At 51.4% G+C, this 12,780-nt stretch overlaps 1 protein-coding gene across 3 annotated transcripts in view; it reads left to right on the plus strand.

Annotated features, from left to right (window-relative positions):
* The window catches only part of UNC45B (unc-45 myosin chaperone B), a 30,485-nt gene that overhangs the window by 4,494 nt on the left and 13,211 nt on the right, over positions 1-12,780 (plus strand). For all 3 annotated transcript variants that reach the window (XM_060646680.2, XM_060646677.3, XM_060646678.3), the window contains exons 5-10: positions 344-433; positions 2,675-2,842; positions 3,437-3,605; positions 6,292-6,462; positions 9,089-9,260; positions 11,951-12,251. In XM_060646680.2, coding sequence (XP_060502663.1) covers positions 344-433; positions 2,675-2,842; positions 3,437-3,605; positions 6,292-6,462; positions 9,089-9,260; positions 11,951-12,251 — 1,071 coding nt within the window. The remainder of the gene's footprint in view (positions 1-343; positions 434-2,674; positions 2,843-3,436; positions 3,606-6,291; positions 6,463-9,088; positions 9,261-11,950; positions 12,252-12,780) is intronic.

Raw genomic sequence — 12,780 nt, forward strand, 5'->3', positions numbered from 1 at the left:
AAATTGGCATAGCAAACTTAACTAGACTGTAAGCTTTGTGGAGTGAGGACTTGATTTTGTTCACCATTCTATCCCCAGCATCTGCAACAGTATCTGGCATGTAGTAGTTATTCAGTAAGGGTTTGTTGAATGAATGAATAAATGAATGAATGAAGAAAGAAAGAAAGAGAAAAAGAAAGGAGAAAGAAAGAAAGAAAGAAAGAAAGAAAGAAAGAAAGAAAGAAAGAGAAAGAAAGAAAGAAACATAGTGTAGGGGCCCAGAGTAGATACCATAATATTTACTGAGCCGCCTGGAACGTGGACTCCTGCCTACCTCCTTCCCCACTCCCTCCTTTCTCCTCAGCTTCGTGTGCAGTTCTCCACAGACTCGAGGGTACAGAAAATGTTCGAGATCCTCCTGGATGAAAACAGTGAAGCGGACAAGCTGGAGAAGGTGAGTGCGGGGCAACCAGCCGGCCAGCAGAGGGCGCACTCGGGATCCCCCCCTCCCCCCCTCCCCCTCCCCCTCCCCCTTCCCCTTCCCTCCCCCCTCCCCCCCCTCCTCCCCCGCCACGGCCTATCTTCTGCTGCTGGCCCCACCGGATCTCAAGACAGTAACGCCCTGACCGGTCGCGGAGGAAGAGGAGGGGGGTCTCCTTGAAGAACGTGGACACAAACGGGCCAAAGGTTAAGCACTTTAGAAAGCACTTGGCTATAAGGGCCAGGACTAGGGTGAGACCAATGAGAGCAGGGTTGGAGTTTTTATTTAAATTTTAGTTTTTGTTCACTATGATTTTTTTTTTTTGCATTGCATTGATTTTGATATTTTAAAATATTGCATTAGATGTTACTCACCTTGATTGCCGAGGTTTTCGGTGTCCCTGTAAATGGTGCATCCAAGGCAAGTGCCTCACTTGCCATACCCAGGTTTCCACCCTGAGAGCTGTTGAAAACAACATGTTAAAATAATGTTCTAGTCCATTATAAAATATTGTAAAAGGTCATCCTGAAATATGAGAATGGTTGCTCATAATACCATCCTCTTAGCCAAATTTGTTGCCTTTTTTTTTTTTTTTTTAATGTTCCCTTCTGGTTTTTTTTCAGGGGGAAAAAAATTGAACATCTGAATGGTTTTTGTTATTTGTTTATTTGAGAGAGAGAGAGCTGAGTGTGAGTGGGGGAGAGGGGAAGAGACAGAGAGAATCTTTAAGCAGGCTCCATACCCAGCACAGGGTCCCAAGCGGGGCTCAATCCCACGACCCTGGGATCACGACCTCAGCTGAAATTAAGAGTCAGATAGATGCTCAATCGACTGAGCCACCCAGGTGCCCCTGAATATTTTATAGTTATAAGAATTGGACAGACAATGCGTGGGGAATTTTTGTTAGTTTTATGATCAATAAGTCCATGTAACATGCAAATACCTTTTATAACAAACTGATGTGAGGACTTAATGAGTTGCTACAGATAAATGCACTTGGCGAGTACACAGCCCTTGACTGGTAGAGTGTTGGTGGTCCTGGTGGTACTTGCCCGGGAGTCTCTAATCAGCCTCATACCCAGCGTCCCACTCCCTCTCTCTTTGCTCACCTTCTCCTTCTCTCTCATGAGTTCTTCCTCCAACTCCAGGGTTTCAGGTTTTGCTGAGGCCTCCTCCCCTGATCTGGGGCCATTTAAGGTATATGTATCCTCCTCAAGGTTTTAGGGTGGGAGGACACTGGAGAACTTTCTAGCTCAACTGCCTAATTTTGCGGTCTGGGACCCAGAGAGGTACCATGACTTGCCCAAGGTCACACAGCTAGCATACAGCAGAATCAGTCTTCATACCCAGGACTCTTGAGACCCCTCTCCTGAGCTGTCTGCCCACCAACCACCACCTCCCTGAGAATGCCTGTGACTTCAGATTGCCCAGAACAGGTAAACAAGCAAACCCAAAATGCTGAAACCATATTCAAGGGAAAAATTTTAAAAGAAAACAATTCACTTCTGTTAAAAGGTAAACCGTGGCATATTCATAATTTTCAGGGTTTATTTGGGCAAAATTGATTCAAGTGGGGTAGCAGCAAAACAGGAAGTGGTTAGGAGCATTGTACCTACAGGAGCCAGGGGAAAGGCTTCTAGAAAGACATGGGTGGAAAGAAAGCAATGCAATTATTTGATTGGCTATAGTTTAAGCAGTTACATTATTTGGGAAAGCCTAGTTGGCTGTGATTGACTGTTCTTAAGTTTCGATTTCTTAACCTTGAGACATTACAGGCTTCCATTTGGGTTTGCTTACATTAGCTACTAGGGCATTAATGCCACTCAGTCTAATGGCCTTCTTGTTTAAATAATTCAAGACTTCAATACCTTGGTTTAGTACTTATCCGTAAGCATACATACACGGTTTTGTTTAATGTAAGTGCAATCAGAGTGAACCTACTTCCTAATGTTTTTTTCCAAGTTGCTGGGTGATCTCATTTATGGCTTTGTGGCTACAGTATATCTCATCAACTTGGGCTGTATGTCAGTTACTTTGTTTCTTCTGTTGTGTCATGTTCCTAGGCTAGGTCTCTGGGAGCAGGATTGTAGGGGAAGAACCCAGTATAAAGATGTTTTGGAAACCAAGTCCTCAACCAGCCCCTGCACTTGGCCCCTGCCCGAGGCCTTGATAGCCAAACCTCCCTCTCCCCCTCATCGTGTCCTCCCTCCTCAGGCTGCCAACAACCTCATCGTCCTGGGGCGTGAAGAAGCAGGGGCCGAGAGGATCTTCCAGAACAACGGAGTGGCCCTGCTGCTGCAGCTTGTGGACACCAAGAGGCCCGAGCTGGTGCTAGCGGCTGTGCGGACCCTGTCGGGCATGTGCAGTGGCCACCGAGCTAGGGTGAGGGCCTGGGTGTGGGGCTGGCGGCACAGGTGGCTGCCAGGCAGAAGATCTGGAGGGCGACATGTGGACTGTTAGTGGGTGGCATAAATAGACCCAGATGCCAAGTGGAGAGTGTCCCCCCACCCCCCGCCATCCTCGATTGTACGGTCCCGGATCAACAGAGATTGATCCTCTGCATTTCCCTTTGAGCTGGAAATGCATTTATGCAAAGATAAGGCTAGTGAAAGTTTATGAGGAAGAGCTGAATGCAAAGGTTATGACAGTTTACATTGTATCGTCCTAAGTCTTCCAAAGCCCGTGTATATTTTACGCGTAAAGCACATCTCAACCTAGACTCACCACATTGCAAGTGCTCAAGGGCCCCATGTGGCAAAGTGGCTACTGTATTGGACGGCCCAGGCTTAAACCTCTGGAAAGGGGCCTGGCTTGTGTCAAGATCCTGCCTAGACCATGGGCCCCGTGAGGCATGGCTGCCTGGGCTTAGTTCCCTACTGCAGGGGCATGGTGGGGATGGACGTCACCCACTTCCTAACCTGCATGGCAGCTGGAAGAGAGGGGCAGGCAGCTGACTCGTTCTTGCTGGGGGTATAGGCCACAGTGATTCTCCATGCCGTCCGGATAGACAGAATCTGTAGCCTCATGGCCGTGGAGAACGAGGAGATGTCTCTGGCCGTCTGCAACCTGCTCCAGGCTGTCATCGACTCTCTGTCAGGAGAGGACAAACGAGAACATCAAGGGAAGGAGGAAGCGCTGGTCTTAGGTAGGAGGGATTCTTCAGGTTTTTTTCCACAGGGGTGGGGGCCAGGGAGAGTCGGTTGCCACCTTAGACAGGTCATTCCCTGTAGGTGGAGGTGGCCTGGTTTTATTTTTATATTTATTTTCTAATTAAAAGAGTGTTAGAGGCATAGGAGCATCATTTTCAATAACTGAAAGGTGGAAGCAACTCAAGTGTCCATGTGCGGGTGAATGGATAAATAAAATGTGGTACGTCCACACAATGGAATAGTATTCAGCCTTAAAAAGGAAGGAAACTCTGACATGTGCTACAATATGGATGAACCTTGAGGACGTTATGCTAGGTGAAATAAGCCAGTGACAAAAAGATAAGTACTGTTTGATTCCACTTATGTGAGGTATCTAGAGTAGCCCAAATCATGGAGACGGGTGCCTGGTTGGCTCGGTTGGTTAAACTTCTGACTTGGGCTCAGGTCATGATCTTGCAGTTTGCAGTTTGATCTTGCAGTTTGAGACCCACGTCCAGACAATGCCTCCCTGCCTGCCTCCCTCCCTGCCTCCATGCATGCCTCCCTCCCTCCCTGTCTGCCTCCCTCTCTTCCTCCCTGCCTGCCTTCCTCCCTCCCTGCCTGCCTCCCTCCCTGCCTGCCTCCCTCCCTGCCTGCTTTCCTCCCTCCCTGCCTGCTTTCCTCCCTCCCTGCCTCCCTGTCTCCCTGCCTCCCTGCCTGCCTCCCTCCCTGCCTGCCTCCCTCCCTCCCTGCCTCCCTGCCTGCCTCCCTCCCTGCCAGCCTTCCTCCCTCTCTGCCTCCCTGCCTCCCTGCCTCCCTGCCTCCCTCCCTGCCTGCCTTCCTCCCTTCCTGCCTGCCTTCCTCCCTTCCTCCCTCCCTGCCTCCCTGTCTCCCTGTCTCCCTGCCTGCCTCACTGCCTGCCTTCCTCCCTGCCTCCCTGCCTCCCTCCCTGCCTGCCTTCCTCCCTCCCTGCCTCCCTGTCTCCCTGCCTCCCTGCCTGCCTCACTGCCTGCCTCCCTCCCTGCCTGCCTCCCTCCCTGCCTGCCTTCCTACCTCCCTGCCTCCCTGCCTGCCTCCCTCCCTGCCTGCCTTCCTACCTCCCTGCCTCCCTGCCTGCCTCCCTCCCTGCCTGCCTCCCTCCCTCCCTGCCTCCCTGCCTGCCTCCCTCCCTGCCAGCCTTCCTCCCTCTCTGCCTCCCTGCCTCCCTCCCTGCCTGCCTTCCTCCCTTCCTGCCTGCCTTCCTCCCTTCCTCCCTCCCTGCCTCCCTGTCTCCCTGTCTCCCTGCCTGCCTCACTGCCTGCCTTCCTCCCTGCCTCCCTGCCTCCCTCCCTGCCTTCCTCCCTCCCTGCCTCCCTGTCTCCCTGCCTCCCTGCCTGCCTCACTGCCTGCCTCCTTCCCTGCCTGCCTCCCTCCCTGCCTGCCTTCCTACCTCCCTGCCTCCCTGCCTGCCTCCCTCCCTGCCAGCCTTCCTCCCTCTCTGCCTCCCTGCCTCCCTGCCTTCCTCCCTTCCTGCCTGCCTTCCTCCCTTCCTCCCTCCCTGCCTCCCTGTCTCCCTGCCTCCCTGCCTTCCTGCCTGCCTCACTGCCTGCCTCCCTCCTTGCCTCCCTGCCTCCCTCCCTGCCTGCCTTCCTCCCTCCCTGCCTCCCTGTCTCCCTGCCTCCCTGCCTGCCTCCATCCCTGCCTGCCTTCCTCCCTTCCTGCCTGCCTTCCTCCCTTCCTCCCTCCCTGCCTCCCTGTCTCCCTGTCTCCCTGCCTGCCTCACTGCCTGCCTTCCTCCCTGCCTCCCTGCCTCCCTCCCTGCCTGCCTTCCTCCCTCCCTGCCTCCCTGTCTCCCTGCCTCCCTGCCTGCCTCACTGCCTGCCTCCTTCCCTGCCTGCCTCCCTCCCTGCCTGCCTTCCTACCTCCCTGCCTCTCTGCCTGCCTCCCTCCCTGCCAGCCTTCCTCCCTCTCTGCCTCCCTGCCTCCCTGCCTCCCTCCCTGCCTGCCTTCCTCCCTTCCTGCCTGCCTTCCTCCCTTCCTCCCTCCCTGCCTCCCTGTCTCTCTGCCTCCCTGCCTTCCTGCCTGCCTCACTGCCTGCCTCCCTCCTTGCCTGCCTTCCTCCCTGCCTCCCTGCCTCCCTCCCTCCCTGCCTGCCTTCCTGCCTGTTTGGGATCCAACCTAGAATGAGAACAAAAATCCCTAAGATGCAGGGAAGTCAGACAGGGCAAAAGCAAGAAAAAGCATTTATCTTTTAATCCCCCAGCAGGTGGGGAAGACCTGGCATCCCTTCTGAGGCTTGAATGCAGGCTCCCAGCATGCCTGAATCTACAGGGAGTAAGATGTCTGTAAGGAGTATAAATTTCTTGTCTGGAAAACATTTTGTTAAATCAGTTTATAAAGAGCTACATGAAGTGTCCTTGGCTCTCTGCCAGTCATGCTTTGGAATAAAGAACTTTCTAAGAACCAGAGCTATTCAAGGATGGCATGGGCTGTTATAAAAGTCAGTGTGCACAGTGGCTGGAGGGCCACTGGGGGGTAATGTTTAGGGATTTGTCTCCTTTTTGGGGGGTGAGATGGGCAATTCTATACTCTCCTGGGAAATTCCAACATCCGGGATGCAGGGGATTCCATATTTCCAGAGTCCTTCTAGAAGCCTCTGCCATTCTTGGTCCTATAGACCTGAGATTCCCTACTCTCTATTTACCCCTTCCTCTCCTTCCTTAGATACCAAGAAGGACCTAAAGCAGATAACCAACCACCTGCTTGACATGCTGGTCAGTAAGAAGGTGTCTGGCCAGGGCAGGGACCAGGCCATGAACCTGCTCAATAAGAACGTCCCCAGGAAGGACCTCGCCATTCACGACAACTCACGCACCATCTATGTGGTGGATAACGGTGAGGAGGTGGGAGGGTCTGGGGCTCGCTCCAGCCTTTCACGTGGGCACCAGAGTACCTGGCACTGAGCAGACGGCAGAAGAGGTGTGGCCCTTGTCTGGGAGAAGTCTTCAGTCCCAACTGAAAAACCAGGAAAAGGCGTTAGCAGTTAGAACCCACCAGCAGGCTGGTGGGGATACTGATCAAGACTGGGCTCTTAATTCGGGGCCCGAACACACCCAGACAATGTCCAAACACACCCAAAAACAGCTGGGCAGAGTTACCTGACAAGCGGGGGCAAGCAATGCCAAAAGCAAACAGGACCCCACCAACCATAGGATAATGTTCCTGAAGTCCCTTGGTTGGCAAAATACTTCACAGGCCTTCTGGAAGGGAGAATTGGCATCTACTGTCCCATATATAGGTTCTAGCAGATGGCCATTATATGTGTCAGCTCCGGGGGGGTTACCCTTGTCCCAAGTCAACTTTAATTGTTCAGGAATCACACCCATGGCTTTATCATCTACTGTGATGAACTCCCACAGGTTGGATGACATATAGACCATCCTTTGATCTACAAGGTTCAAATTAGCTTTCACCGGCTTGAAACGTATCCTCTTGTGATATTGTGCTTCCTTGTTTGGTTTGCACAGATCTCAGCAAAGTGCACTTTAACAAATGACTCTAGTGCTTAAACCTTCTCCCTCAACACTTCCCCTCCCCTTCCCAGTTCTGGTCTTTTCTGCATCCATTACAAAGGGTGAACAGCAGACCTCTTTCTCTCAGCGAGAGGACCTACGTCCAACCACAAGCTAATGGGTAGGGCAGGTGGGAAGCAATATTTGTTATTCCAGGAACCAAAATAAGTAGCTCTTGGGTAAACAGAACATGGATGTACAAATCCTGTCACACTAGTGAAAAGATGCCTTGTTGAGGTTGTGTGTTGTACAAGCTGGTCTGGGAGACTTGCCTTGGGAACCATCAGGACATCCAGCCAAAAGTGAGCGTTTGGGTTCAGGGAAGGGCAATGATGGATGAGGAAGAGGTCCAGAGTATCCTAGAGGAAGAGGAATGAGATGCTCAAAGCATGTGTGGGAATGGAAGGGAAGCATGGGGGATGGGCATTGGGGAGGTGGTGGGAAGTGAAGCAGGTGCATTCACTGGCTCTCTTTGAGACCCGGGCTGGGAGTTTGGGTTGGTTCATCAACTGCTTCCCATGACTCCCCAGCCCTGCCAGTGCTTTTGTGCGGGTGGTAAAGTATGCAGGGCAGAAAACATACTGCTGACATTTTTTTTAAGTTTATTTATTTTGAGAGAGAGCGTGCATGCACACACACACAGGGCAGAGAGAGAGAGAGAGAGAGAGAGAGAGAGAGAGAGAATCCCAAGCAGGCTCCACGCTCAGCACAAAGCCCAATCTGAGGCCTGATCTCACAACAGTGAGATCATGACCTGAGCTGAAATCCAGAGCCAGATGCTTAGCCAACTGAGCCATCCAGGTGCCCTTGAGCACTTTTAATTCCCTCCTAACATCCAGAGTTTCACGCCTCCCAGCATCTACCTCTTCCCACTTATCTGCACCAGCTAAGGTCTGACGAACTCCTAGCCACTCCCAAAACCTGGCTCCAAAGTCAAGCTTTCAGTTATCCCAGAGGCAGCACAACATAACTGTTAATATCGTGGGCATTGAAATCAGACGTTGCTGGGAGAGTGCTGTTACAATGTCACTTGCCAGCTGCAAGTTGCTTTTGGGCAACTTAGTTGACTTCTCCATGCCTTGGTTTTCTGCTCTGAAAAATGGGAATTATGATTTCTAACCAGTAGTTTTTTGTTGGGATTAAATGGAGTAATGTGTATGAAGCTCTCGGCACATAGTAAGTGCTCAAAATAATTTACAACTCTTTGTTGGAGCAAATCACCCCATCTGCAGTGTTAACCACTCTGTCTTTATCACACCTGCTGTCCTCATTACACCTTACTATAATCTTTATGTGACTGTTCCTTATTGCGTTCTGAACTTTTTGAGAAGAGGATTGTGTCCTTTATTTCAGTATTCAGTGGCTAAAAATTGCCCGTTGATTTATCCACTTATTCATTCATTTATTCAACAAATACGCAATGATTGAATTAACCTGATGGGTAATAGGAAGTCACTGAAGATTCTTCCACAGAAGAGAGAAGAGATAGCAATCATAAATAGCAAATGTAGCATTTACTAAATAAATAAAAAATGTGTATTGAGTGATAACGATGTGTCTGGATTGGCCCCAAATGGTTACCATACATCACCTCACTGAGTCCTCAAACTCTCTGTGGTAGGTAGCAGTGTTCCCATTTTACAGAAACTGAGACCTGGGGAAGAGAGAATATCAAATAGTATTTGAGGAAGGTTATACCATCAAATGTTAACACTGGTACTCAGTCCTCTGAGATCAACTACCACAGTGGGAGGTGGATTGCTCACCTAGGGGCAGAGTTAGGTGTAGAGCCCGGGCCTCTTGGCCCCATTTCAGTGCCCTTCACTCTGGATAAGCCATGTGCTGTGTAAAGGCAGGCTAGAGAGAAGGTGGCGTTAAGACGGTGAGAGGGTGTGTTTGTGAGGAGAGACCCAGCAGGAATCTGACACTTGCCATCATCTGCCCTGCAGGCCTGAGGAAGATCTTGAAGGTGGTGGGGCAGGTTCCAGATCTTCCATCCTGCCTGCCTCTGACTGACAACACCCGCATGCTGGCCTCTATCCTCATCAACAAGCTCTACGATGACCTGCGCTGTGACCCAGAGCGTGATCACTTCCGCAAGATCTGTGAGGAGTACATCACGTGAGTCTCCTGGATGTCCCGCGGGGTCGGGCTCTGTATTAGTTATCAATGGCTGTGTAACAAAACACCCCAAAATGGAGCAGCTTAAAATAACAGCAACTATTTATTATCTCACAGTTTGACAGCAGTTTGGGAGTGGGTAGGCTGGGTGGATCTGGCTGTGGGGCTCTCACGAACTTACAGTCACATGTCGTCCTGGGCTGCAGTCATCTGAAGGCTTGACTGAGGCTGGAAGATCTGCTTCCAAGGTGGTACACTCATATGGATGGCATGTTGGTGCCGCTTGTTGGCGGGAGGCCTCGGTTCCTCCCTGTGTGGACCTCCCCGTGTCATTACCACGTGGTAGCTGGTTTCCCCTAGAGTGAGTGATTCAAGAGAGCAAGGCCGAAGCGGCAATGTCTTCTATCATCTAGCTTCAGAAGTCACACACGATCACTTCCACCACATTCTATGCATGAGAAGCAAGTCATTAAGGATGGTCTACATTTAAGAGGGGGGGAATTTGGCTCTACCTTTTGCACAGAAGAGTGTCAAATATTTTGGGGCTTATTTTAAACCTACTACAAGCTCCTGTGGTTGAAGGAACAAATGTCCGCTTATCAAGGAGGGAGCGAGACCGGGCTCTGTCAGGTTTAAGCGCTGTGTGGCCTTGCAGAGACTAGACAGGAGCCTGGGACTCTCAACAGTGGAACTCTGGGTCTCCCCACTGTCACTCAACCATCATTGTGACTCAGATGCTCTCTCTGCATCTCCGTTTTTTTTTTTCTGTGTGCCCTCTCCCATTCCCTCCCACTGCTACGCGGTCTTTTAATCCTTTATTCCAATGATCCTCAGACTTGTAGATTATTCAGATTTCTGGGACCCTACTTGACTCAGTAGTCTGGGATGTGGCTCAGGAAGTTACATGTTTAAAAAGTATCCCAGGTGAGTCTTGGGAGAGTGGAGCCACTCTGCTTTTCTTTTCTCCCCTCCAGGGGTTGGCACAGTTTTCCTCTAAAGGGCTGGAGGAAATATTTTATATTTGCTGGGATGTGCAGCCCTCTAGTGTATACTTTAAAAAAAAACCCTTTAAAAATAAATAAATAAATAAATAAATAAATAAATAAAAACCCTTTAAATCATGAAAACCATTCTTAGCCTCCCGGACTTGGCCAAGCAGCCAAGGTTTGCCAGCTCCTGCTCAATCCCGTCGCTTCACCTGACCCCCGAATGTTTCCCTGAAAGCTCTTCAGGGCTTCTCTGGTCTTTCTCTACCTCAGCTTCAGCTTTGGCAGCTAACTTCTTGAGTCTCTCATGAGGTCCCAAATTGAGTTCCAGTAACTGTCACCTAGCCAGACCTTGTGAGGGCAGAGGATTTTGAAGGAGGGCCCCTCCCAGCCATCCTGTGGAATGTTGCCTCTGCACAGGCCTGCCCCTGGACCAGCCACCAGCCCCTGGACCAGTCATGGAGGTTGAGTGAGTCTCTGAGGTGCCTGAAGAGACCTCCTCCCTCCCCCCAGCACAAAGGGTGTAATCCCTACCCTGCTCTGTCAGGGGCCGGGGTGAGTGGAACCAGCACAGAGGGCAGACCTGACTGATTGTGAAAGTCTCTGGCTTCCCTGGCGGAAGTGGAGACAGGAGGTACAGGATGCAGAATGTCAGAACCGGAGGGGCTCTTGGAGCTTCCAAAGCTGCCTTCTCTCCGACAGGGACTTGCTCAGGTCATCCAGCCTCGCAGAGGCAGATGTGAGACCAGAGCCCGGGTCTCCGACTCCTGCTTGATCTGAGGTTCTCCTGCCTAGTCCAGGTCGCCCTCTTTCTTTCATTCATAACAGCTGCATTTCCACTACACCCGTCTGCCCTGATCCCTCCCATCAAACCAACCGTGGCAGATCACCAAAAGATCAGAGGACTTGTCATGAGTGACATCCCCATGCGGAGATTCTCCCACAGGGTAGATGGTAGTAGATTCCAAAAGCAAGGCAGAAGCCTCACCCACTGGGGGAAGGGACTGGGACCAGACGGGGGAGTCACCACCTCCAGCTACTGCGTGACTTGGTCACATCGCAGAGTGATGCAGCATGCCGGGCTCCACAGTAGGCCCTTTTGTGTTGTTGTGGCTGCTGTTCTGTCCCACTAGATGGCCCAGCTGCTGGGAAGCCTGTTGACTGACAGCTGTCACCCGCAACCTTTCCTTGGGACTTGCCTCAGCTGGGGACAGCCGCTTCACCCTTCCCAGGGTGGCCAGCATCCAATGACTTTTCCCTCCCCCCCAACTAGAAACAGCCTGGGCGTGTGTCCCAGCTGTAGCACTCATTACAGGCGGAGGCTTTCTGGTGACTGAGTCGCAGCCTAGTGTGTCCCAATGCTCAGTCTTGCTTCCTTCCCTTCTCCCCCATGAGCTGATCCCAAGAACTCTCCCTAATAAACTTCTCACATGTCAATCCCCATCCCTCTGCGTGTGCTTCTTGGGGGACACAGCCCATGGCACGTCTGTTATATCACTTGTCCTCATCATAACTCTGATAAGTAGTAAGACTACTACTGTCAGTTTATGGGTCAGGAAGCTGAGCTTCCGTGGATTGCCCAAGGTCACCTGGCACACGAGTGGTGGATCCGGGTTGTGAATTCAAGTCTGTCTGCCCCTCAGATCCCACACTCTTCCCACCCACCTTCAGCCAGTTCTCTTAACCACCTTCCCTCTATTTTAGGAGCAAGTTTGACCCCCAGGACATGGACAAGAACGTGATTGCCATTCAGACAGTGTCGGGGATCCTGCAAGGCCCCTTTGACCTGGGCAATCAGCTGCTGGGACTGAAAGGTGTGATGGAGATGATGGTAGCCCTGTGTGGCTCGGAGCGTGAGGTAGACCAGCTGGTGGCCGTGGAGGCCCTCATCCATGCCTCCACCAAGCTCAGCCGCGCCACCTTCATCATCACCAATGGCGTATCGCTGCTCAAAGAGATCTACAAGACCACCAAAAACGAGAAGATCAAGATCCGCACACTGGTGGTGAGTGTTGGTAGCAGGCTTCGTGCCGGGGCACCAGGGGCACCAAGATGAGCGAGGGGTGGCCCCATCCGTGAGAAGACCGTGCAGTAGGGGGCGCTCAGCCCTATCCATGGGCCCCCGCAGAGCAGGGTGATAAGTAGGAGGCTGTGAGAATGGAGATTCAGGAAGGTGGGCGCTGCTGTTTAACCCTGGGGACCTTTGCCTCCACGCTTTTCAACAACGCTGACACCGAGGAGCTTCTGTCCAACCGGTATTTTCAGAGCAAACTCTAAAAAGTCTGTTTCCTTAATCAGTTTCTAGGTGGCACAGATGACCAGCTTCACTTTTTCCAATTTCATTGAACAGAAAGTATTTTCGTGGGTCTTTTACTTTGCTTGTAAACAATTACAGTGAGGATCGGAGTCATTGATCTGTTTTGTGGTTGTTGTTTGTATCAGTTTTTAAAACAAGCTGGTTATAGCTTCTGCCACCATGAGTTTTCTCTTACGGAAGGCCTGTTTTCCCAATAAGAGTGCAGTTTCTCCCTGAG

Source organism: Panthera onca, chromosome E1 (assembly GCF_046562875.1).
Source record: "Panthera onca isolate mPanOnc1 chromosome E1, mPanOnc1 haplotype 2, whole genome shotgun sequence".
In the NCBI taxonomy this organism is placed as follows: Eukaryota; Metazoa; Chordata; class Mammalia; order Carnivora; family Felidae; genus Panthera; species Panthera onca.